This window comes from Eutrema salsugineum, unplaced genomic scaffold, assembly GCF_000478725.1.
Source record: "Eutrema salsugineum unplaced genomic scaffold, Eutsalg1_0 scaffold_8, whole genome shotgun sequence".
Lineage (NCBI taxonomy): Eukaryota > Viridiplantae > Streptophyta > Magnoliopsida > Brassicales > Brassicaceae > Eutrema > Eutrema salsugineum.
The window spans coordinates 12,668,024-12,694,946 of NW_006256414.1; the positions used below are offsets into that span (position 1 = coordinate 12,668,024).

Genomic DNA, 26,923 nt, shown 5'->3' on the forward strand with positions numbered 1-26,923 from the left:
GAAAACTCATAAGGACATCGAGCTTAAGCGTTTGTCCTGGAGAATAGCAAGAAGCTACACACCTGAGACATTAGGAGATAACTTAGAAGCATTGAAAAAGTATAACTTAGGTGCTTTTAATTCACTCCAATTGACTGCGCCAACGTCATGGACTCGGGCTTTCTTCAAGGTAGGATCTTGTTGCAATGACAATCTGAATAACTTGTCGGAATCTTTCAACCGGAATGTTAAAGAGTCAAGGAGGCTACCAATCCTTGATTTCTTGACTGAAGTACGAAGGAAAGTTATGGAGAGGAACGCTAAGAGAAGTGCTTTAACCAAGAAGTGGAAGAAAAGATTCAGGCCAAGAGCAGACAGAGAGATTGAGAACAACAGGCAAAAAGCACGAGACTGCATAAGATACATGACAACAGGAAATCTACATGAGATTGACTTTCATGGGTGTGCTTGGACCGTTGACATGGAGAAAAAAACTTGTGCCTACGGTTATTGGCAACTTGTATGCATGGTATGTGTGTTACCACAAACACAAGGTTAGATCTAAATAATTATGTCTCCGATTACTATTTGACTTCCAAGTGGCGTCAACTATATTGTTGAGGGTATGAAGCCAGTCCAAGGTATGGAAGCATGGAGAAGGTTAGGCCAACTACCTATTCTACCACTACCATAAAGGTTTAACCGTGGAAAACCGCATGGTCGAGCTAGGAGAAAAGGTCCTCAAGAGTCTTCATCTAATCCAAACAAATTAACACGACATGGTTAAATTGGCACATGCTCAAACTGCAGAAAGGAGGGACATAACAAGACAAGGTGTCCTAATCCAACAGAACCTCCTCCAGCCAAACGGCCAAGAGGGCGTCCAAGGAAAGAGGTTTGATTTGCTCACCCTTTCATGATTTGTATTTTGCTTAAATTGTGGTTTAATTTTTGGCTTTTTTCTAGGGAGAATCAGCCCAAGGAGGCGCTTCTCAAACATCTTTTGGAGGAGCTTCTCAAACCTCTTTTGGAGGAGCTTCTCAAACCTCTTTTGGAGGAGTTTCTCAAGGTTCACAAGGAGGAGCTTCTCAAGCATCACAAGGAAGAGCTTCTCAAGCGTCACAAGGAAGATTTGGCTTTTCTATCTAAACAGTTTCTTAACCTAAAACAATTATGTGTTTTGGTTTTTAGGCATTTCGATTCTGGCTAAGTATTAGCATGTTTGGTGTTTTAGCTTGACTTAGTCTTAGTATTTTGGCATGTTTCAGCTAGTTTCAGACTGAATATTTTCTCGGATATGTCTTGATAGACAAGACTTTTTAGGGTCTCAGGGCTATCAATCCCCTTGTCAATGTAGCACAAAGAGGTTTATCAATCCAGATGTGGTGTTAGACACTAAGCTATATGATCAAGTTCTTAATTCAAGCAAACAAGAGTGGGTCTTGATTAATCTAGAGACAACTATAAACATAAACAGGATTAAAGACTAATGACAATGACAAATGGTGTGAATAAGATATGATGGAGGTATGAGATTCTAGACATGATAGATGGTTAGGGTGCTTTGGTGTTAAACTAGGAATGCTAATGACAATGATGAGACATGATTCAAGTGATTAAGAACTCTAATCTATGTTAATCCTCTCATGAAGGTATTAACCCCTATACTAATCCATTTTCAAACCAAATTCCCATTTGTGAAATATGAATCAATATGCATTAATAAACAGTTCTCAATGATCATTCAAGCATTTAACAAATCATTCCCATGATGAAAAATTACTTAAACCTCTAACACAACTCTTTCAGGAATTTCATCAAACACTTTTGGTGCATGAAATTCCCAGAATCTAGATCTCAAGTGATTATCAAGGATCTAGCATAGAGAATAGTTGTTTAGAGAAATGAACTAATGAATCTAGCCCTAAACACTCCTAATCTAACACTTTAGCACCCTAACCTACACATCTAGAACCTCATTAAGGTAACTACTCACTAATCATGATCAACACACTAGATCCTTTGCAAGATGTGGTGTTAATCATGATTAGAAGTTGATTTTGATGAATAGAAATGATGAACAAGATGGAAAGAAACTGCAAATCGATTTAAACTCTCTAAAACAAAGTGTATTAAGTGGTTTTTCACAAAAGGGGGAAAAAAAACTAAAAGTAGATTCAGTCCTCCCTACAAATTAGGTCTAAAAACCTTATAAAGGAGGCTTGGGCGAACCGGGTCAACCCGGAACAAACCGGGTACTGACCCGGCCTTGATGGGCAAAGAAGGGTTTGCCACGGTCTGGTGCATCCTTGGTGTGACCGTGGCATTCCTGACCGTGTCAAAGTCTTTACTTGTGTTCTTGGTTCCTTTTGATGCCACGGTCTGATCAAGCTTCATCTGGGACTCGTGGCAAGTTAACCGTGTCAAACGCCGAAGATGTGTAAAGGTTGCCACGGTCAAGCCCCCAGACCGTGGCATTCAGACCGTGCCAAAACCCGCATGTATGTGAAGTCCTTCCCAGCCAAGTATATGCTTGCCACGGCCAAGTCTCAGGCCATGGCATTGAGATCGTGTCAAAAGTCCAAACTGTGTAGAAGTTATCTCCAGCCACTTGTTCATTTGCCACGGTCAAGTCCCAGACCGTGGCATTAAGCTCGTGCTAATCGCCGAAGGTTGCAAGATGTTGCCACGGCCAAGCCTCACACCGTGGCATTTAGGCCGTGTCAATCGCCGAACGGTTGCTAAGTTCCTCTCAGCCAAGTGTGTGTTTGCCACGGTCAAGCCTCACACCGTGGCATTTATATCGTGTCATTGGCCGAAGGTGCACAAAAGTTGCCACGGCCAAGTGTGGACCGTGGCATTGAAATCGCGGCATGTTTAACTTAGTCATCCTGGGCTGTCTGGACCATCTCGCATTCCGGAGAGTGTAACTTCCTGGAAACCTGTCCGAATTGAGTAATTCCGGTTGCAGAAGACAGAGGACTCATTTATCTCCAACTTTTATGAAGGAAGTTTCAGTGCTTGGGAAGTGTAAGGTTTCCTGGAGGGCACATCTTTGAAGCGCATTTACACGACCAGAGGGAGGCGCCTAGACATGTGTCCATTCCGGAGACCGTATCTTTCTGCTCAAAGCTCCGAATTGACTGATCTCGGATGTTCTGGAAAGAAGACTCAAATGTCTCTGATTCTCATGAAGGCCCCGGAAACTGAATCGGCCTGGAAGTGCACCGTCCTTCGCATCCTTCAAGACTGATCTGCTCGGTCCGGAATACCTGCGAGACAGGGGTTCCTTCCGACTAGCTTATCTCTCTGCTCACGCGTCCGAATTCCACGATTCCACTTGCTATGAGACCGTGCTCCAATGCTCTCAAACTTCTATGAAGGACCCGCCGTCTGAATCGGACCGGAAGGCTCCCCGGACAGGCGATTTCTGAGACTCGTTCAAACCCGGAGATTTTGGCCGATACACTTCGTTCGCGGTACATGGAAATGGCCGGTAAAGCTTCCCGCGGTACATGAAAATGGCCGGTGAAACCTTCCTGGCCAGCGAGAATGGCCGAAAATCTCCCAAGACCTAATTTTTCCACTTTTTCACTCTTTGCTCACCATTCCACCTCCTGGATTCATCTTTTCAGCTCCATATTCACCTGATAGACACTCAAAACATGCAAAGACTCATTGGGACCTAATGCATCTCCTAAGTTCTAAAACAAACCCTAAGGACCTAAAATGCATGAAATAAAACATGATTTGGAATGATTTATGCAACCTAAATGATGCAAATTATGAACATATCAACTCCCCCACACTTGTCCTTTGCTTGTCCTCAAGCAAAAAGAGCAAATGAGAGAAAGAGGTTGTATGCAATGGGAGTTCACATTTTCTTTTTGAGAGAAGTGATCACAATGAGAATTCAAGTTCATGCTCAATTATGCAATGCAAAGTCATACTCAGATGTATGTCAACTCAGCAAGGAATCTCCACAAGTTCTTCTCTCTCTCAACTCTTCCACATTTATTAAGCTTTTATCAGGTGAACCTCATGATGCAATGTTTAAACAAGTTGGCTTGGCTAGGGAGAGGCTATGAGATTAAAATGATCTCATCAGTGTTCAAGTGGGTTAAATGCAGCAAAGGGATCTCTCTATGAATGATCAAACTTTGGCAGAATGCTAAAGGTAAAAAGCAACCTATGCATACAAGGGCAAAGACTCATCACACCCCACCCTCTACTCAAAGCTTCCTCACTTGCTCAAAAATCCTCACTTTTCACTCTCATTTTCCTCTCACTAGGGGATTTACTTTTCACATTTCCTCTCAAGTCTTGGAACTCAAACTTTACACAGCTCTTTTTCTTTTACAACTTCTAGCCTCTTCTTTCTTTCTTAACAAAACATTTGAGCCTTTTGGCTTCTTTTCTTCCCTTTTTTTTTTTTTTTACTTAGAGGCTAGACTCTTTCTTTTCAACAAACCAGAGCTCACTTTCTCAAAACACCAAGACTGATTTCTTTTTTTTTTCTTTCATTCCCCTAGCTATTTTCCCTCTCTCTTTCCCACTCATCTCACCTTTTTCCACTCACCAAAAGGTCTTTTCCCCCACACTTATTCCTCGCCAAAACTCTCAGTTCCTTGATGTTGGAACACAGCACTCAATGAGACCTGCCCTTGTCGCTCTAAACCTAACACTCTCTGCTAAGTTTGATCCAAGGTGGCCTTTCAATTCACACACAAACATTGGCTTGAAAGAAGGATGGGTTCAAGGTATGGGAACTGATCCATGATGTGGATTCAGCTACTTGAGCTAAGGAAAAGAGTGGTAAAAACAATGGTTCTAGCTCAAGTATGTATATTGGTATCCACAAGCTTTTTCAAACAATGCATCACAAGATATTTTCAAGTCAGGTTCAAGGTTCCCACTTAATTAGAGTTGAGTTCAATTCAAACTTGCTTCTCAGATTCAAATCATTTCAGACTTTGCAAGCACAGAAAAAGATTCACAAGCATATTCAATTCAAGTTCTCAAAGTGATATACTCTCTAGAAAACCTATCATTACTCCCTGCAAGATGCAACCTATATGCAAATGCAATCTAGACTCAATCCTAAAAAATGAGAATGCAACTACATGATCATTTTTTTGGTTTTTATATGCACTTAGATGAGACTACATGAATATGCAACTAAAATGTGACTCAAGACTCAAAGTGTAAAATAAGAAAAGAGAAAACATGATTAGTAAAGGATGAAACTCCTCCCCCACACTTAAATAACACAGTCCCTTGTGTTATAAAAGTATGAGAAAGAAGTGAAACCAAAGCAAACAGGCAAAATGCAAAAGAAAAAGAAAGTCTACATGCTATTTACAAGGTTTTGAGTGTTTACCTCAATCGCTGAGGTCTGATCCCAAGTAATGGGATGGATTGGAGGTTGAACATGATGGGGTGGAATATCTGGGTGGGCTGCTCTCAGGTGAGTCTGGTTGGAACGCTGTGGCCGGATTCACCCAATCTTCTTTTCCTGGTGGTAGCGCAAGGTCATTGGCAGCTGTGCTTTCTCCCACCTCTTCGCTTGTATCTCGTTTGGGTGAGGTGGCTGGAGCTGTGAGCTTTTTAACCTTCTTCTTAAGCTGCCTAACACAGTCAACCAGCTTGTGGATCGTTTTGTCTTGCCATTTGCACCATTTCTGAAGGGTGTTAACTCTGGAATACAGCTTCCTTGTGTGATAGTCAGGCTCACCCCAAAAGTAAGGATCAAAGTGATACCTTCCTGCTCCCATCCTTCTTTCAAAATCTCTTGGCTCCTCATGCTCACAACCAGGGGTCCTAGTTGTGTCTTCCTCTTCAGCTGGCTCTTTACCCTTAGAATTAATTGGCTTCTTACATTTGGGAATTGGAGGGTGAATGGCTGAGTTGTAGAGCTGATCCTTGAGGACAATAAAGGAGACATTGTGCCTTTCTGTGAGAGTGGTGATGGCTGGGTTTGGCAACAGAACATGAACTTTTTCATCTTGCAAGAGCTTGAAAGTGTACAAGAAGTGTTCACCATTGCTCTCTTTTAGAAACCCAACCTTGGTGAGGGTAACTTCATCAATCAACCCAGGCCTGACTGCAACATTATCAAAGACAAAACCTCTTGCTTTCAGAATCCTTGTCACTAGCCATCCATTGTGTAGCTTAGTGAGCTTCTTTCTTTTACCCTCGCTCCAAGCAATGTCCTTGTAAATCAGCATTTGGCGTGCCAAGAATGCACCGCTAGAAGGGATGTAATGTGGAAGGCGAAACTCTCTCTTGCTCTTCAAGTGACTGATGAGAGGATGAAGACCCATACCCAATAGCTCCATGTCGGCTAGATGCACCACTCCATCATTGTGCTTGGTAAAGAACATTTGGCAAAGCGCCTTGTGAGCATAGCGGATTGCTGGGTTTCTTATCCATGAACTCTTGCATCTTCCTCCTCTGAAGCTCCCAAAAGCAATTGTATCCCACAAGTCAGTAATCATGTGATCAGGGTATGTGAACTTCACTGTCTCTTCTTGTGCAGGTCTTGTAAAAGCAAAGATCTCATCAAGTTCTTTGAAGCTTACATGGTGTTGTGCACCATCTATTTTGAACTCTATGTGCCCAAGACCATTGCCCTCTTTGATTCTTGCATCTCTAGGGCCATATCCACAAACTTGAAGGGATGCAAGAAATTCTTGTGTAACACCATCATGAGCCACATCTTTCATCTCAAAGAATCCACCAAACCCCATGTTGTTGAAAATGAGCTGAACCTCTTCAAGAATACCCATCTTCCTCAGCAGTTCCATATCAGGGAACTTGGTTTGCTGCACTTTTGCACTTCTGAACATGTCAAAGTAGTCATCAAAAGTTGGCTCTCTGTCCTCAGAACCTTGCTTTGCTTTCTTGGCCCGCTTCAATGCTGTTTCAGGGTCACTTTCTGTTCCTTCTTCATCCTCAGCCACAACCACCTCTTTTCCTGCTCTGTGAACGACCTCAACCAGTGCCAGCTCTGTACCAGAAGTTTTTGAAGTGGAGGCCTTTGTTTTCTTTGGTGCAGCAATCTTCTTTGTTTTCTTCTCAGCTGAATCCTTTGGCTTTCTCCTCCGTTTCTGTTTCTCGAAAACTTTGTGCCCAAAAGGCAAAATCTGCTCCTCTGATTTCTCTTTTTTAGATTTCTCCATGGCTGCTTGTCTTTTTGTTCCTCCCATCCTGCATTTTCTCAAACCATTGTAAGCACCAAAGCAAGAGAACAACAAAAGTTTTTTAAAAAAAAAAAAATTCACCAAGTTCATGAGCAGCACCAATCGATTTTTCTTTAAAAGAAGGTATTTCAAGCTGATTAAAAACTCATTAAACTCAGAGAATTGGCAAGAAGCAATGCACATAAAGGGTTCAGCTTGAAACACAATTTCTAAAAAAATATCGATTCACATGATGATTTTCAAGAAAATTTCTCAAAAATTCCAAGAACAGGTCATTCTCAAGCAAGATTCATGAAATCCCTATCCATTCTACTTGCACAACATTCACAAAATGATTCCAAGGTATCAAGAAACCCATTAAAATCGATTCCATTTGTTTTTCTCTGTTCATGAACAGTACTCTAAGGTATGGAAAAGGTGAGTTTTAACAGATTAAATACCTTGGAATCTTCAATTTTCGAGTGTAAAACGGATGTGCAACAAGAAACTAGACAGGAATACGAGTTCAATGCAGTTGGAATCACTCAATTTGATGCAGCAACGAGAGAGATATGAAAGTTTAGAGTTCAAGAATGGAGAAGAGAGAGCAAACTCGCGATGAAGAAGAAAGAGTGGTGGGGAACAGCTGGCCTGGCGCGTCTGTTGACCGGTCAACGTCCGTACGGTCAACTGGAATTCAAATTTTGGATCGCGCCTCTTTGACCGTGTCACATGCCCGTGTCTATCACTCGAGGATGCTGTATCTTTGCCGCGGTCTCGACTTGGTCGTGTCTTCAGGCCGTGGCAAACCCCGAGCATTGTCCTTCTTCTTTCTTCTTGCCACGGTATGATTGTGTCCCCGTGGCAAACCCCTCGTGGCCGTGCTCATTCCTCGGTCAAACCCTCAAAAACTTTGCCACGGTCAAGCCTCCAGACCGTGTCTTGTAGACCGTGGCAAACACCGAACCTTGGCCGCTTCATTTTTGCTTTGCCACGGTCAGGCCTTTACCCCGTGGCAACCCCTAGTGGCAAACTCCGAGCATTGGACGTTTCACCTTCATTTTGCCACGGCCTAAGCTTCTTCCCGTGGCAACCAAGTCGTGGCATGGTCCGAATGTTGCCTGGTCCCCTTTTGTTCTTGCCTCGGCCTTGGTGTGTCTCGTGTCATTCCCACCGTGGCAATCACCGAACGTTTGTGATTTTTGTGTACTTTGCCACGGCCTGACTCCTTCCCGTGGCAACACAAAGACACTTGCCACGCCTTGGTTTTGACCGTGGCTGGCCCCCATGTCAAAGGCCGAGCACAAGCTTGTCTCCATTCCTTCATCTCTTTTCATTCTGCATTCACTTTCCAAAGATTCAGACTCACACCTGACACCTGTGAACACTCAACAGACCCATCAAAACATCCTAAAACATAAAAAGAAAAGAATCAAAAGATCAAAAGCATATTTACAAAGGGTAAGCTTGGGGTGTCTCCCAAGAGCACTTTGTTTAATGTCTCTAAGTTTGACTTTGGTAACCTGATTAGCAGGCTGGTGGATCAAGAAGGGAAACTGATGTAGCTTCCTCCTTCCCTTGTGAAACTAAGTAATGCTTGATTCTCTGTCCATTCACCACAAATTCCTGACCATTCCTCCCTTCTAAGACAATGGCACCATAAGGCCTTACTTCAAGAACTTTGAAAGGTCCAGACCACCTAGACTTAAGCTTTCCTGGAAACAACTTAAGTCTGGAGTTGTAAAGCAAGACCAAATCACCATGCTTGAACTCTCTCTTCAGAATCTTTTGATCATGCAGAACCTTGGTTTTCTCCTTATAGATCTTTGAGCTTTCAAAAGCCTCAAGCCTAATCTCCTCAAGTTCATGGAGTTGCATGATCCTTTTCTCTTGAGCTGTCTTGATATCAAAGTTTATAAACTTCACAGCCCACATAGCTTTGTACTCCAACTCAATAGGAAGGTGGCAGCTCTTCCCATATAGCAAACTGAATGGTGATGTTCCAATTGGAGTTTTGAAGGCAGTCCTGTAAGCCCATAATGCATCATCTAGCTTTTTGCTCCAATCTTTTCTGCTTGAGCTAACAGTCCTCTCAAGAATGGCCTTGATCTGTCTATTGGATACTTCAACCTGGCCACTAGTTTGAGGATGATATGGAGTAGCTATCTTGTGTTTAACTCCATGCTTTCTCAATAGACCTTCCAGAGTCTTGTTCACAAAATGGGATCCTCCATCAGAGATGACAACCCTTGGAACTCCAAACCTTGGGAAGATGATGTTCTTGAACAGCCTCACTACAACCTTGGAATCATTGGTAGGGGAAGCAATGGCCTCAACCCATTTGGACACATAGTCCACAGCAACAAGTATGTATTGATTTCCATAGGATGAAATGAAAGGTCCCATAAAGTCAATCCCCCAGCAATCAAAGATCTCAACCTCTAGAATGGGGTTTTGAGGCATCTCACTTCTCTTAGATATGTTCCCATGCCTCTGACAGGCATCACATGCTGAAACCACCAACTGGGCATCTTTGAACATTGTAGGCCACCAAAACCCACTTTGAAAAACCTTTGCCACAGTTTTGAATGCCCCCATGTGACCTCCAAAGGCAGAACCATGACATTCTTGCAACACAGGTTGCATCTCCTCTTCAGCAAGACACCTTCTGTAAAGCTGATCCTTGTTCAGAACATAGAGGTAGGGCTCATCCCAATAGTATCTCTGGACATCTCTGAAGAATTTTTTCCTCTTGTAGGCATCCAATTCAGGAGGCTCCACCCCACATGCAAGATAGTTCACTATGTCTGCAAACCAAGGCATCCTCCTTTCTTGAATGCTATCTACTTCCTCAAAATCCAAGTATGAATGGAGCACCATCAGAGACTCTTCAGGCAAAGCATCATCTATGGGAACTTTTTCTTCAATCCTCAGCCTTGAGAGATGGTCTGCAGCCCCATTCTCAATGCCCTTCTTATCAAGCACCTCCATATCAAACTCCTGGAGCAATAAAACCCATCTCAACAGCCTTGGCTTGGCATCTTTCTTGGTCATCAAGTACCTGAGGGCTGCATGATCAGTATACACAATGACCTTTGATCCCACCAGGTAGCTTCTGAACTTATCAAAGGCAAAAACTATTGCCAGCATTTCCTTTTCAGTTGTAGCATACTTTTCTTGGGCAGAGTCAAGTGTTCTACTGGCATAGTAGATCACATGCAGCTTCTTGTCTTTCTTTTGTCCAAGTACTGCTCCAACAGCAAAGTCAGAAGCATCTGTCATGACCTCAAAAGGTAGAGACCAGTCTGGTGCCTGAACTATTGGTGCACTAACCAATGCCTCCTTGATCAACTTGAAGGCTTCTTCACATTCAGCATCAAAGATGAAATCCACTTCCTTACACAACAGTCTTGTTAAGGGCCTGGCAATCCTTGAGAAGTCCTTTTGAATCTTCTATAAAACCCTGCATGACCCAGGAAGCTCCTTATCCCTTTAACTGAAGTGGGGGTTTGCAAATTCACCATCACCTCCACCTTTGCCTTATCAACCTCAATACCCTTTTCAGAGACCTTGTGCCCAAGGACTATTCCTTCTTGCACCATGAAATGACACTTCTCCCAGTTCAGCACCAAGTTGTGCTGCTCACATCTCTCCAACACCTGTGTCAAATTAGAGAGACAATCCGAGAAGGAGGAGCCATAGACACTAAAGTCATCCATGAACACCTCAACTTTCTCTTCAATAATGTCAGAGAAAATGTGCATCATACATCTTTGAAAAGTGGCTGGTGCATTACATAAACCAAAGGGCATTCTCCTATAAGCATAAGTGCCATAAGGACATGTGAATGTTGTTTTCTCTTGATCTCTTGGATCTATGGGAATTTGAAAAAATCCAGAGTACCCATCGAGAAAACAAAAATAAGGATGATTAGCTAACCTTTCAAGCATTTGATCAATGAATGGTAAAGGGAAATGATCTTTTCTAGAAGCAGAATTCAATTTCCTATAGTCAATGCACATGGGATGTCCAGTTATGGTTCTTTGAGCTATGAGTTCATCCTTATCGTTTTTCACCACTGTGATCCCACCTTTCTTGGGCACAACGTGAACAGGAGACACCCATCTTGAGTCAGAGATTGGGTAAATTATCCCTGCCTCAAGAAGCTTTAGTATCTCCTTCTTAACCACTTCCCTAAGGTTGGGGTTAAGTCTACGTTGGTGCTCAATAGAGGACATGGCTTGGTCCTCCAGGTGGATCCTGTGGGTGCATATATCAGGAGAGATTCCTCTAATACCTGCCAAGGAATACCCTATGGCTCTCCTGAATTTCCTTATTTCACTAAGTAATGCACGTTCCTCATGCTCCAGCAAGTTATCATTTATGATCACGGGAAAAGTAGAGTTTAGGCCTAAGAATGCATACCTGAGCCCTGTTGGTAGAGGCTTGAGCTCAACAGAGGGTGCATCCGCCTCATTCCAGTCCTGGTCCAGGTTGCTTTGGCTGGTGACTGATTCCTTGATAGCAAAGACTTCAGAGCCTCTTTGTTTTAGCTCCAAAAACCTTGTTTCAGGACCCAGCTCTCTTGCATTGTCCAGATACAGCTTATACCCTTCACTTGCTTCAGCCAAGAGCTCACTCTCTCCTTGTTCTTGAGTTAGAGCAGCTTGAAGAGGATCCTCAGTGTTCAGTTCCTCAAGCAACTCATCAGCCAACTGGTCCATTGTCTCCACATAGAAACATTGACCTTCAATGGTGGGTTTCTTCATCATCTCATTCACATCAAACTTGAGCCTTTCAGACCCAAGTTGAAGCTCTATTATCCCACCTCTCACATCAATGATGGCTCCTGCAGTTGCTAAGAATGGCCTGCCCAAGATGAGAGGATCTACTGGTTCCTCATCCATTTCCAGCACAACAAAATCTGTTGGAACTTCAAAACCACCTATCTTGACAGGTAGATCTTCCAACATACCAACAGGCAATCTAACTGATCTATCTGCAAGGATAAGAGAAATCCTTGAGGGTTTGAAAACTCTAAAGCCCAACTTCTTAGCTATGGAGAATGGCATCAAGCTGACTGATGCTCCTAAATCACAAAGACATCCAGAGAATAGAAGAGGTCTAATGGCACAAGGGAGTGTGAAGCTCCCTGGATCAGTTAACTTCCTTGGAATGGACTTCTTCTGAATGATAGCACTGCATTCATGACTTAGTACTACCATGCCTTGAAGCTCTTTTGTCTTGTTCAGAATTGCATCCTTCAAGAACTTCCCCATCTTTGGCATCATTAGGAATGCATCAATGAGAGGCATTGTGAGTGGTGTCTCTTTGAGTGCCTTCTCAAATACAGCTCTTGCCTTGTTCACTAGTTGCTTCTTAAATCTCCCTGGAAATGGGAGCTTGGGTTGGTATGGAGGTGGTGTCACATACTTCTTCTCTGGTTCTGGTTCCTTTGCTACCTCTTTACCTTTTTCTGTCCTTGGTTTCTCAGCAACTTGATCATCCTTTAAGGCTGCCTCCCCCTCAGGTTGATCATTGTCCTCAATGATCACTTTGTTGTTCTCAATACCAGGTAATTCCTTGCCACTCCTCAGTGTAATTGCTTTGGCATATTCCTTGGGGTTGGGTTCTGATTTTCCAGGTAGGTGACCTTGGTTCCTTGAGCTTGATGCCTGGTTTTGCTTCAGTTCCTTGATTTCCTGCTGCATAGTCTGTTGACCCTGAAGTAGTTGTTGCAGAATACCAACCATATCTGTACCCATCTGTGGCTGCTGTTGGACCATTGGTGGCTGAAACTGTTGTTGAACCGGCGCCTGCTGTTGGAACTGTGGTGGACCAAACCCTGGTGGTGCCTTTGGATGCTGTGAAGTGTAACCAGTGCCCTGAAATGGTTGCTGTTGCTGACCAAAACTCTGATTCTGACCAAATTGATTCTTGGGTTGGAATGACCCTTGAAAGTTGTTCTTGGGAACAAAGTTCTTTGGAGCTTGAGAATTGGGATAGACCTGGTCTTGTGGGTTAGCTACAAAACATGCAAAACTCTCTTGGACCTAATGCAATCTCCTAAGTCCTAAAACAATGCTTAAACACCTAAAATGCATGCAAATCCTCTTGGGTAAGACCTTCTTCACTTATGTTCTCAAAAATTTGAGAAGGTTCCTCATACTCTCCAACAAAATGCATTGGCTTCTGAGTGGTGAATTTCAGCTTGTCCAATTCACTCCTCAACTCCTTAACTTCTCTGGTGAGCCTCTGTTCTGAGCTTGAACCTTCAGACCTATTTGATCTGTCATAGTCTTCACCATAAGTGTCATTGCTCAATGCTAAGTTCTCTACTAGCTCTAAAGCAGCATGTATCTCTTTACCCAGAAAGTTCCCATTGGAAGCAGTATCCAGCTGGTTTCTAATCTTGGGAAGAGCTCCCCTATACAGTGTGCTGAGAAGAGAAGCCTCACTAAACCCATGGTGTGGGCATTGGTTTGTGTAGCTCCTGAATCTCTCATATGCTTCACCAAAACTTTCATTGCTGTGCTGAGTGAAGCTAGAGATTTGGTTCCTCAGTTTTGCAGTTCTTGAGGTGGAGAAGAACTTAGATAAGAAGGCTTGCTTGCATTGCTCCCAGGTTTGAATGGAGCCTCTTGGAAGATTCTTCTCCCATTGATGAGCTTTATCACCAAGACTGAATGGGAATAGTCTTAGCTTGAAGCTGTCTTCTGAAACTCCATTTATCTTGGTCAGATCACACACCTTATCAAACTGGTCCAAGTGTTCCAAGGGATCTTCCATTGCTAACCCATGGAACTTTGAGTTCTGGACCATATTCAGCAATGATGCTTTCACTTCAAAGTTGTTGTTTTGCACAGGTGGTGCCTGAATACCAGCTCCATACTGATGAGCATTGGCCCTGTCATTCTCTCCAACATAGACTTGGGGTTGCTCATATCTTCTTTGTTGTGGTTGGAAAGGGTGGGGTTGGTGGTGCACCTGGTGTCTTTGCTGATTTGGCCTGATGCCTCTGTTGATGAGCTTGAGCTTGTCCCTGGTGGACATAAGCTTGTTGATGGTGCACCTGTTCCTGCTGAACATTACCCTGGTGAAGCCCTTGACCAACTCCAATACCAGCTCCATGACCTTGAGCCTGTTGCTCCTGAACTGGTTGTTCTATATCTACTACGTGACACTAAGCTATATGATCAAGTTCTTAATTCAAGCAAACAAGAGTGGGTCTTGATTAATCTAGAGACAACTATAAACATAAACAGGATTAAAGACTAATGACAATGACAAATGGTGTGAATAAGATATGATGGAGGTATGAGATTCTAGACATGATAGATGGTTAGGGTGCTTTGGTGTTAAACTAGGAATGCTAATGACAATGATGAGACATGATTCAAGTGATTAAGAACTCTAATCTATGTTAATCCTCTCATGAAGGTATTAACCCCTATACTAATCCATTTTCAAACCAAATTCCCATTTGTGAAATATGAATCAATATGCATTAATAAACAGTTCTCAATGATCATTCAAGCATTTAACAAATCATTCCCATGATGAAAAATTACTTAAACCTCTAACACAACTCTTTCAGGAATTTCATCAAATACTTTTGGTGCATGAAATTCCCAGAATCTAGATCTCAAGTGATTATCAAGGATCTAGCATAGAGAATAGTTGTTTAGAGAAATGAACTAATGAATCTAGCCCTAAACACTCCTAATCTAACACTTTAGCACCCTAACCTACACATCTAGAACATCATTAAGGTAACTACTCACTAATCATGATCAACACACTAGATCCTTTGCAAGATGTGGTGTTAATCATGATTAGAAGTTGATTTTGATGAATAGAAATGATGAACAAGATGTAAAGAAACTGCAAATCGATTTAAACTCTCTAAAACAAAGTGTATTAAGTGGTTTTTCACAAAAGGGGGAAAAAAAACTAAAAGTAGATTCAGTCCTCCCTACAAATTAGGTCTAAAAACCTTATAAAAGAAGCTTGGGCGAACCGGGTCAACCCGGAACAAACCGGGTACTGACCCGGCCTTGATGGGCAAAGAAGGGTTTGCCACGGTCTGGTGCATCCTTGGTGTGACCGTGGCATTCCTGACCGTGTCAAAGTCTTTACTTGTGTTCTTGGTTCCTTTTGATGCCACGGTCTGATCAAGCTTCATCTGGGACTCGTGGCAAGTTAACCGTGTCAAACGCTGAAGATGTGTAAAGGTTGCCACGGTCAAGCCCCCAGACCGTGGCATTCAGACCGTGCCAAAACCCGCATGTATGTGAAGTCCTTCCCAGCCAAGTATATGCTTGCCACGGCCAAGTCTCAGGCCATGGCATTGAGATCGTGTCAAAAGTCGAAACTGTGTAGAAGTTATCTCCAGCCACTTGTTTATTTGCCACGGTCAAGTCCCAGACCGTGGCATTAAGCTCGTGCTAATCGCCGAAGGTTGCAAGATGTTGCCACGGCCAAGCCTCACACCGTGGCATTTAGGCCGTGTCAATCGCCGAACGGTTGCTAAGTTCCTCTCAGCCAAGTGTGTGTTTGCCACGGTCAAGCCTCACACCGTGGCATTTATATCGTGTCATTGGCCGAGGGTGCACAAAAGTTGCCACGGCCAAGTGTGGACCGTGGCATTGAAATCGCGGCATGTCTAACTTAGTCATCCTGGGCTGTCTGGACCATCTCACATTCCGGAGAGTGTAACTTCCTGGAGACCTGTCCGAATTGAGTAATTCCGGTTGCAGAAGACAGAGGACTCATTTTCTCTCCAACTTTGATGAAGGAAGTTTCAGTGCTTGGGAAGTGTAAGGTTTCCTGGAGGGCACATCTTTGAAGCGCATTTACACGACCAGAGGGAGGCGCCTAGACATGTGTCCATTCCGGAGACCGTATCTTTCTGCTCAAAGCTCCGAATTGACTGATCTCGGATGTTCTGGAAAGAAGACTCAAATGTCTCTGATTCTCATGAAGGCCCCGGAAACTGAATCGGCCTGGAAGTGCACCGTCCTTCGCATCCTTCAAGACTGATCTGCTCGGTCCGGAATACCTGCGAGACAGGGGTTCCTTCCGACTAGCTTATCTCTCTGCTCACGCGTCCGAATTCCACGATTCCACTTGCTATGAGACCGTGCTCCAATGCTCTCCAACTTCTATGAAGGACCCGCCGTCTGAATCGGACCGGAAGGCTCCCCGGACAGGCGATTTCTGAGACTCGTTCAAACCCGGAGATTTTGGCCGATACACTTCGTTCGCGTTACATGGAAATGGCCGGTAAAGCTTCCCGCGGTACATGAAAATGGCCGGTGAAACCTTCCTGGCCAGCGAGAATGGCCGAAAATCTCCCAAGACCTAATTTTTCCACTTTTTCACTCTTTGCTCACCATTCCACCTCCTGGATTCATCTTTTCAGCTCCATATTCACCTGATAGACACTCAAAACATGCAAAGACTCATTGGGACCTAATGCATCTCCTAAGTTCTAAAACAAACCCTAAGGACCTAAAATGCATGAAATAAAACATGATTTGGAATGATTTATGCAACCTAAATGATGCAAATTATGAACATATCATGTCTCTTTTGTATTGAGAAAAAAAATTTTCTGGCATGTTTTGACATGTTTCAGGGGCTAGTATTAAAGAAATTTCTAAAATTGTGTGTTTAAAAAGACAAAGAAAGAAAAAGAGTCAAAATCAGTTCAAAGTCTTTCCTTCAACAACACAAACAAGAGTAGAAGAGAGACAAGACATCATATTCATAGTCTTACAAAAAAACAAATAAAAGTAACCAACAAAAGTACAAGAGAGCAAGACACAAAGAGAGCCAACCGCTTGTCTTACAACAACACAAACCAACTGGTTACCAAGTACGTACTATCATTTGTTGCCGAATACAAGTGGGTTTCTGAGTAAGTATTCTGCTGTTTTTTGGTGTTCTTCATGAGATTGTTGTCGATTTTGGTGTTCGAAGTTAGGGGAAGAAGGTTTGGTGTTCCAATTTGGGGGAAATGGGTTTGGTGTTCAAAGAATGTGAAGATTATATCTTCCGAAAGAAGCTTAATTAATATTACCGATTTCTGTTTAGGCATTAACTGCTGACCTTTTTAATCCTTAATTGTGAAAGTCAACTTTAACTTGAGAATTTTTTTTAAGCAAGCCCAACTTGAGGAATTAAACGTGCAATTTGAAAAATTTGAGGAATAAAATGAGCATTTTCCCCATGTTTATGTGTACTTACCTGGCGATATTCCGCGGCTCTTGATGTAATTTCTGGTTCGTGATTTATGTTCACCTTTTATTCGTTCTTCGCTTAAAAACCTGAAATAACAGATGACAAAAAACAAAGCAGCGAAAATAGAAAATGCAAATCAAAAGGAATAAGTAAAATACCAAGTGGGTTGCCTCCCACTAAACGCTTGCTTAAAGTCATTAGCTTGACTTTGATGATACTTTAGCCTAGTGGATCTGCCAAGAGCATTTCTTCTATTCCTTCTTCTTCTGCGAGGCATGGTTTGACACGCTGTCCTTTAGCGACAAATGTATCTCCCTTCTTACCCCAAAGAATGAGTGCTCCATATGGTTTGACTTTCTTTACTGTGAAAGGTCTAGACCATCTTGATCGTAGCTTTCCTGGAGAAAGCTTAAGGCAAGAATTGAAAAGACTAACTCTGTCATTTGGAGCAAAGGACCGATGTCTGATCCTTTTGTAGTGAAACACCTTTTTCTTCTCCTTGTATATCTTGGAATTGTTGTAGGTGTTATGGCGGATTTCTTCTAACTCGTGCATTTGAAACATTCTTCTTTCTCCAGCTGCTTTAAAGTTCATGTTCATTTCCTTAATAGTCCATTGTGTTTTGTACTAGAGCTCTACAGGAATATGACATGCTTTCCCGTATACAAGATTGAACGGCGTGGTCCCTAAAGGAGTTTTGTATGCTCTCTGATAGGCCCAAAGTGCATTGTCGAGTTTTTCAGACCAATCCTTATGATTGACGCCAGTTGTCTTTTGCAGAATAGACTTTATCTCTCTGTTACAGATTTCCACTTGTCCACTTATCTGAGGGTGATATGGAGATGAAACTTTATGCGTGACCCCGTTCTTCTTGAGCAGATTTTCGAAAACTCTATTGATGAAATGGGATCCCCCATCGCATATCACAATTCGAGGAATTCCAAAGCGAGGGAAAATGATTGATTTAAACAGCTTTATAACCACTTTTGCATCATTAGTAGGGCTGGCGATTGCTTCTACCCATTTAGAGACATATTCTACCGCTACTAAGATGTATTGGTTTCCAAAAGAAGTTAGGAAAGATTTCAACTTCGAGAATGTAGTTTTGAGGCATCTCATTCTTCTTACTGATATTGCCCATTCGTTGGCATGAATCGCAGCGCAAGATGTAGGCGTACGTGTCTTTAAACATAGTAGGCCACCAAAATATTGCTTGAAGGACTTTGGAAACTGTTTTGTAAGTTGTGAAATGTCCTGCATATGCTGAACTATGGCATCCAAACAATATTCCTTCCATTTCTTCTTCGGCGACACAGCTTATGAATAAACCATCTACACATCTCCTATAGAGAAAAATTTCATCCCAGAAATAGTGTCGAACTTCCCTTAAGAATTTCATCTTTTTATAGCCAAAGAAAGGTGGAGGTTCGATGTCTTCAGCTAAGTAATTCGCTATATGCCTAAACCATGGGGTGTCAAAAGCATCTGACCGTCGTGTAGGAGGTTGGGATGGCTGTTGGGGTCGGTTAACTGTTGGGGTCGGTTTTCACCCCACGCAGATAAAACCATCTCAAAATGACTAAGTATGGAAGAAAGACAAGCGGGAGAGCCGTTCTCACTAAGACAAGTGGGAGAGCCGTTCTCGCCAAGTGGGAGAGCCGTTCTCACCAAGTGGGAGAGCCGTGAAGATAGACCAGTAGGGAGAGCCGTGAGGAAAGAGAGATGGGCCGAGCCGTATCGCAAGAAATGGGCCGAGCCCCTCTCCAACACGCCTGGGCCGAGCCGCGCCTCGGTGAGGTGGACCAGATCACGTCTCGACTCAAATGGCAAGTGTGCCGGGCCGTGGAGAAGTTTAGATGGGCCGAGCCGTGGAGAAGTTTAGATGGGCCGAGCCGTGGAGAAGTTCAGATGGGCCGAACCAAGGCCTTGAGAGACGAAGCCCATAAAAACCCTAGGCGAAATACAAAGGCGGTGCGCCGCACGAGGCGATAAGGAAATATTCCGAAAATCTCTCCCGAGATTCTCGGCTAGGCGGTTCAGAGAATTAGTATAAATAGATGATGTACACAATTCATTTTGTAACTTTTTGCAACCTTAAGCAATAAGAGCTAAATACTTTTACAGCAAGAAAAACTTTCTTTCGATCTTTTTGTTCTTTCTGTAATAGGTATAGTATCTATATCATAGAAATTATCTTCTGGCAAACTATCATTCAAAGGAAGTTTCTCTTCCACTCGAATTCTAGAAAGATGATCTGCTACTCCATAGTCAGCTCCTTTCCGATCTCGAATTTTATATCAAACTCTTGCAGAAGGATTATCCTTCTGATCAGCGTTGGTTTGGCATTTTTCTTAGACATGAGATACTTGATTGCAGCATGTTCAGTATGAACAATGACCTTACACGCCATGAGATAAGATCGAAACTTTTCAAATGCAAAAACGACAGCTAAAAACTCCTTCTCCGTAGTCACATAATTGTATTGAGCTTCATCTAGGGGTTCTACTCGCATAGTAGATTGCATGCAGTTTCTTTTATTTCCGCTGACCAAGAACAGATCCGACAGCAAAATCACTTGCATCACACATGATTTCGAATGGTTGTTCCTAATCGGGCGGCTGCACAACTGGAGCAGAAACAAGAGCGTCTTTGATCTTATGAAACGCTGCCAAGGACTCTTCATCGAAATCGAAGTTCGTTTCCTTGCAGAGCAGACGTGTAAGAGGTCTAGCAATCTCAGAGAAGCCTGTTATGAATCGCCTATAAAATCCGGCATGTCCCAAGAAACTTCGGATTCCCTTCACATTAGTTAGAGGTTGTAGGCTAATCATGACTTCAAGTTTTGCTTTATCAACTTCAATACCTTTCCCAGATATTTTATGTCCAAGCACAATTCCTTCGCGGACCATGAAGTGACATTTTTTCCGGTTCAGGAAAAGATGCTTGTCTTCACAACGCTGCAAAACTATCCCTAAGTTTTCCAAGCATTTGTCGAAAGAGGATTCATATACAGAGAAATCATCCATGAAGACTTCCATGAAATCTTCGATGAAGTCAGTGAAAATATATATCATGCACCGCTGAAAGGTTGCAGGTGCATTACACAATCCGAAAGGCATTCGCTGGTAGGAAAAAGTTCCGTATGGACAGGTGAATGTCATATTTTCTTGATTTTCTGGTCTAATAGGAATTTGGAAAAATTCGGAATAACCGTCTAGAAAGCAGTAGTATTCCTGATGCTAATCTTTCTAGCATTTGATTAATAAAAAGCAAAGGAAAATGATCATTCCGAGTTGCTGCATTCAGTTTTCGATGCTCGATGCACATTCGATGTCTCGTTACTGTTCATGTAGCGATCTTTCATCCTTGTCATTTTTAACAACAGTTACTTCTCCCTTTTTTGTGACAACATGTACATGACTAACCCAAGTGCTGTCCGAGATAGGTGATAACACCGTATTTTGACCACTTTTATGGATCATAATTGTATCTTATGCAGGTGTTTTAACTCTGTTTTCAAAGTTTTTATAGTGTTTTCAATTTTTTAGAGTTTCAAAAGACTTTACAGGAAACTTGGGCAAAAGATATGCAATTTGGAACAAATGAGCAATTTCGGATAAATGCAGACCGTCAGAAGTATGACACGCGATGAAGACCTTCTCACCGTCCGATCACCCCCAAAATATGAGACAGCATAGAGGATCTAACCAGCTTTCTAATGCACTTGGTTTGGAGACAATCCAACGGTTAGATCTTCAGATACTCCCGATGCAAGAATGACAGAAAATGCAGTTCCTGAAGAGAGCAAGTGCCGGGACCGCGGCAAACACCCATTTTCCCGCGGGTAGAGCCACCGCGACCGCGGGCTTTGGTCGTTCACTTTCCCGACGACTTAATTAAAGCCCAGATCAATTCCTCTCGTTATTTTTGAAGCCCTAAGTGTCCAAAACCACCCTAGAAGCTATAAATACCCCCTTTAGGTCATTCTAAAGAGGGGAGACCGAAACTTAGACAACTTAGAGAGAGAGAGAGAGGGATTTCGGCTGGAACCCTAGAGGAGGCCGCCGCATCAGAAGAAGGAGCCGCCGCCGAGGAGAGTGATGGTGGTGACTTGTTGTGGGTGTCAAGTTTTACCCTAATTAAAATCAATAGCCGCAAGTGCACAGCTGATCAATTGTAGTACTTAGGGATCGAATCCACAGGGAAGAGGATCTTTTGCTGCAAAAAACCTTTGAAATAAGTATAAAGTAAGGAAGTCTAGAACAAAAACGGTTTTGTGGGGGTTTGGTAGTGTGTTTAAAATGTAAAGACGAAATCTTAAAAGAAAATACGAGAATTAAATGGCGTAATAACTAAACTTAACGAAAATAACTAAAAATGATAAAAATGGATATTCTAATGCTTAAATGAAAATGAACTAAAAAGGAAAGACAATATTGAACTAAAGCTTTAAAGAAAATCGGTGTAAATCAATGGAGAAGAAAGCGTTGGGGTTCAGGGAAGTTTTCTCAGGGCTACGAACGATTCAAAACATTGCTAGAGAGGAAATTTTGTAAGATCTTAGCTTAAACTTTTCGAACTGGAGTCACGGACGTATGAATACGCCACTGTCGTGATCATAGACAACTATCGTTCTCAACCCTGACCAGTAGGTTTCCACTCTGGCCCTGGAAGAGAAGAGATGCATTATGTTTAAGACTCGTCCTAATTCACAAATCGCCCATAGGTAGGTTTCCACTCCTATGTTTGTTTTGCTCTCCCAAACTAGATCTGATACCTGATGAACACTTTCGTGTCACCAAGCATCTGGATCAGATTGTAGTTCATGACGCTACTCTCATGCAGTAAAAACGAATTCAGAAGAAAAAGTTCTAAGATTCAGCTCAAAAGCCAATGGAATCCTCACCGAACATATAAATCCCCATCAAAAATCCCTTAATCCCAACAATAAAACTACTCAGACATAATAAACGAAATCAAAGACATAGTATTAAGAAGTAGAATAGAAACCGAAATTGAAAAAGAAAGAACAAGGGTTCAAGAGAACAAATCTCTCTCTCCCTAAAAGCTAAAGCAAAAACAATGAAAGTATGAAGTAAATAATTTGGTTCTCTAAGGTTACACGATTTCTAGGGCTCCTAAGACATGTATTTATAGTGCTCAAGACCTCTCTGGACGTCACTTAGGGTTTCTCCAAATGTGGGCTTCAGAAATGGGCTTTTTGGGCTCAGAGGTTGATGGCCGCGGTCGGGAGTGCTCTGACCGCAGGGAATGGGTGGTTTGCCGCGGTCGGGATGCTCCTGACCGCGGGAAATTGCTTGTTGGCCGCGGGTGGAAGTGCTTGCCAGCTGGTTTACGGGACATCTTGCTCTTCGCGTATCTTTTGATTGAACCGTTGGATAGCCAATCTGTAAAGTGCACTGGAAAGCTGATACTTCCATCTTTAAGGTCTCAAGATTTGAGCTGGATCAGACGGTGAGAAGGCCTTCAATCAGGGGTGAACTTCTGACGGTTTGACTCTGAGCTGAAATCTGGTTTTCTATCCATTTTGTTAAGCTTTTCCCTAAGTTACCTGAAAATAGTCTTGGAACTACAAATTCTAGAAAAACATAATAAAAGTACTTAAAAGCAATTAAAAACATAGAAAAAGTATTTCAAAACGATCCATAAAAGTGGTCAAAATACGGTGTTATCAACTCCCCCAGACTTAAACCTTTGTTTGTCCTCAAACAAAGCGAAAGCCTAAACTGGTTAAGTGAAAACAAAAATAGGGAATGCACAAATCTCATAGACATGAATTATAGACTAGGACCAAAGATAGTGCATCAATCCACAACTTAGTCTAGAAAATTCTCACTAATGCACAAGAGATACTAGTCCACTTTTTCCGTCATGCAAAACTTAAACAATTTAAATCTTGATTTCAGTCAACTAGCTCTCTACATTCATTAAGTTCAATAGTGAGTTCTCATTAAAGACATCATCCAGGGTAGACGGCGTTTGGCATTAAAAGGCTATTTAAGTGGTGGAGTTAAAGTGTTTCGGGTTACCTGAAGATCTGGAGGATGCAAGATAATATGCAAAACAGCAAGAGAGATAAGGACCTGTTGATGACCACAGTTTTCAGTCACTTCTTCTTGCTAAATGTTGTTGCATAATTCTTCCTCCTTTGTTGTAAACAGCTGTTCCCCCAGACTTAGATTCTTTCCGGGAATCAGAAAACAATCTCCAAAACTCCATAAAATCGAACTCCAGTTGCCTTGGGACTTAAAATTCGACCTCTCTAGACTCTCTAAGGCTTTTATTTCCTTTCTTTTCTTCTTTTCGGATTTTTTGTTTTTTTGTTTTGGAAAGGATATGCGTTTTAAAGAGAGAGAGACTAGAGGACGAGATTGTACCAAAGTTTGAGATTTTTCTAAGACAAACTGAGTTTCTCTTGTGTTGAATCCTTCCGGGAACTTTTCCGGCAAATCGCAGGACACTGTCCTTGGTGACTGAAAACTGCGTCGTTCCTCTTTCTCTCCAACGTTTTTGCACTTATCTGCATATAAGACAATAGAAAACAAGAGTGCATGTGGTTTGAAAGAGGATTGGTTAAGGTGGGGAACTAGCTAAAGATGAACTAGCCATTCAGGATCAACAAAGAGTGGTAAAAGGATAAAGGAGTCCTGAATGTATGATTCGTTTCTCTGGTCTAATGCTTCAATGAGAAAATTAAGTCCAAATTAAGTCCAAATAAAACAGAGCTAGTGTATCCCTTCATCTAAATCGAAATCATTCAAATTCCTCTGGGGTACTTCGTTTCAAATGTGCTTAGCTACCGCCTAGTCTAGTCCTAAATCATGAATGAGCAAGTCACTAGGAACAGTCTAAAGCACACAGTCAACTATCATTGATTCATGTTCACCATTCCCTTTAAAACGTATTTTGTTTTGAAAACCGATTTTGAAAAACTTTAAGAAAAATGCAAAAAGTGTAGATAATGCAAGACTCATGAAAGAAAGGTGGTTAGAAAGGGATGAAATCCTCCCCCAGACTTAAATCACACTGTCCTCAGTGTGAAACAAGTCGAGATTGGATGAGAAAAATGCATAAATAATCGAATTGGTAAGGACAAAGAGAACTTACCTGGATCCGGGATGCTGGTGGAGATGAACCGGATTCATTCGAAGGGGTTTGGGAAGGTGATTAGGTGGTGATGAAGGTGGTGCAGGGTGATGAATGAGGTGGAGGGTGATTGGTGAGGTGAAATAAGGTGAAAGGGGTGGTTTGGGTCGGGTTTCATGTCAATGACCAGATGCCGCGGTCAGGGGCTGCACGACTGCGGCAAACAAGCACTTGGCCGCGGTCAGGACTACGCAACTGCGGCCGATAGTAGGTTTCCTGCGGTCCGGACACCTGCGACCGCGGGGGCTTATATCGCGGCCTCTTCCTGCTTCTCCTTGGTTCCTGCTGGGCCGAGCAGTCAGGTACCATCCTTCTCAGAAGACAATTTCCCGCGGTCAGGTGGCTCACGACCTCGGTGAAACACGTCTTGGCCGCGGTCAGAACCAGCACGACCGTGGTGAAAGCTTGTTTGGCTGCGGTCCGGAGGAATGGAACTGCGGTGATCAGAAACGAATGGAAAATCTTGAATTTGATAGACTTCTGCAGTGTTAACCATCCCTTGACCATAAGAATCCATTGGGTTGTCCCAACCATCAAAGTTACACGTATTGTGTATCCTATTTGGTTGTTGCAATCCAAGATGACCCATTATGTGACGGAGACACTTTATAACTTCCGAAATTTCTTCTTTCTTCTCAGGAAGTGCAGAATTACCAAAGGTTACTTGATTTCGGATGCTGTTTCCTAAATTTTTAATGAAAACGTGAGCATCTTCTACAGATCTAGTTGTGAAATCTCCATTACTTGCTACGTCGAAAGAGTGTTGTAACTCTGGAGTTATACCGCGATAGAAGATACTTAGCAGGTATTCTTCGGCATATCCATGGTGTGGACAATCTCTTTGGTATTCCCTAAATCTTTCCCAAGTATCTAAAAGATCTTCATCTTCTTTTTGTTTAAAAGTTCTTATCTTCTTTCTTAAGAGATTTGAACGATTTCTAGTGTAAAAACGTTTTAGGAAAGCAGTTCTACACGCTGCCCACGTTTTTAGTGAAGCAGGTGGCAAAGATTTTAGCCATTTGCTGGCCTTATCTCTAAGAGAGAATGGGAAAAGACTACACTTGTGGTAATCCCCATTTGCTTTAATGGTTGCACATAATTATTCGAAAGTCTCGATATGGTCTATCGGGTTTTCAAATGAATAACCAGAGAATTGATTTTGTTGAACTAAATGGATATGGGGTACCTTAATTTCGGTTTTGCCATCCTCTGGTAAGGCTGGTTGAATAGCTCTTCGATCTCCCATGAACTTTTTGAGTGAATCGAAACTTCCAATCAGATCATCATCATCTTTGTGTTTGACCGATCCGATTAGCTCATTGTCATCATAAATCGGTTTTCCAAACTCATCATCAGACAGGTCATCATTGCTTGGATCACCATCCACACGATTTGGTGGATCACCAAGAGTTCCGGGAACATGTTCCTGGTCTCTCATTGCAGAGAAACCTGAAAAATTCAAAAGAAAAAGTAAAAGTAAACAAGTGTTCTAATGGATTTAAGCTGAGATTCGCAACGAAACAAATTTAAGTCCCCGGCAACGGCGCCAAAAACTTGATTGCGAGCAAAAGCGGGGTTTGTTGTTTTCGTTTTACTAAGCTTCAGGTTTTAAATTTATAACCCCTAAATGTCTGCAAGTGCACAGATGTGCGCTGTAGTACTTAGGGTATCAATCCACAGAGACTTAGTTGTTTCAGTACGAATTCACTGCAACGCTTAAATCAGATTAGAACTAAAAGGTTTTGGTTTTGGTTTTGGGTTTTTGTTGTCACTAAATCAATTGAAGGCAATTAAAACAAGTAAAAAGCAATTAAACTAAGGCTAATGAAAGCAGGTAATAAGCGAATAGATCAAAGACAAATTGAAAGCAGGGAAAATCGAATAAGAAGCAAAGGTTGTAAGCAATTAAAGACAAACGTTGGGCATCAAGGGGTTTTCGCAGGGACTCATGGACTAAGCTATGTCGATTTTAAACATATGATAAAGGTAATCAACTACGTATGTTCTAGAACTCGAGGCACAGAAGTATGAATAGCCTACTTTCGCAGCACTAAACAACTATCTCTCGCAACCTTAATCAGTAGGTTTCCACTCTGATTCTGGAAGGGAGAAGATGCAATAGCAAAATAAGACTCATCAGACAATCAATGAAAGCTTTCGCAACATATCATATCAGATCGGTTTCTAAGTGGCCAGCAAAGAATCACGCAGTAAGATTAAAGGCAAACGAAGAACATCTAGAAGATTATAAATCCTAAATCTATCGATTCATAAGAAAAGACACATGAAGTTCCCTTTGAAAAATCCCTTTAAACCCAACTGGGTAACTACTCAAACATATTGTAACAAAG

At 42.3% G+C, this 26,923-nt stretch overlaps 3 protein-coding genes and 2 non-coding genes across 5 annotated transcripts; 2 read left to right on the forward strand and 3 right to left on the reverse strand.

The window, feature by feature from the left end:
- Positions 1-8,897: 8,897 nt before the first annotated feature.
- Positions 8,898-10,984, reverse strand: LOC112082241 (the record flags this gene model as incomplete). Its single annotated transcript, XM_024149834.1, has 3 exons — positions 8,898-9,593; positions 9,891-10,613; positions 10,730-10,984. Coding segments are annotated over 3 exons (1,674 nt in total), but the record flags the coding sequence as incomplete, so codon positions are not given.
- Positions 10,985-13,620: 2,636 nt separating this feature from the next.
- LOC112082604 lies at positions 13,621-13,727 on the forward strand. Its single transcript, XR_002897274.1, has one exon. It is a non-coding gene; the product is annotated as a small nucleolar RNA R71 (small nucleolar RNA).
- Positions 13,728-17,624: 3,897 nt separating this feature from the next.
- Positions 17,625-18,005, reverse strand: LOC112088913. The gene has a single exon (XM_024159377.1). It carries the CDS (start codon positions 18,003-18,005, stop codon positions 17,625-17,627), a length of 381 nt encoding a protein of 126 aa, XP_024015145.1.
- Positions 18,006-20,011: 2,006 nt separating this feature from the next.
- On the reverse strand, positions 20,012-20,443 carry LOC112088914 (uncharacterized mitochondrial protein AtMg00860-like). The gene has a single exon (XM_024159381.1). The coding sequence runs from the start codon at positions 20,441-20,443 to the stop codon at positions 20,012-20,014; it is 432 nt and encodes a 143-aa protein (XP_024015149.1).
- Positions 20,444-25,390: 4,947 nt separating this feature from the next.
- On the forward strand, positions 25,391-25,498 carry LOC112082383. The gene has a single exon (XR_002897049.1). It is a non-coding gene; the product is annotated as a small nucleolar RNA R71 (small nucleolar RNA).
- Positions 25,499-26,923: the final 1,425 nt, after the last annotated feature.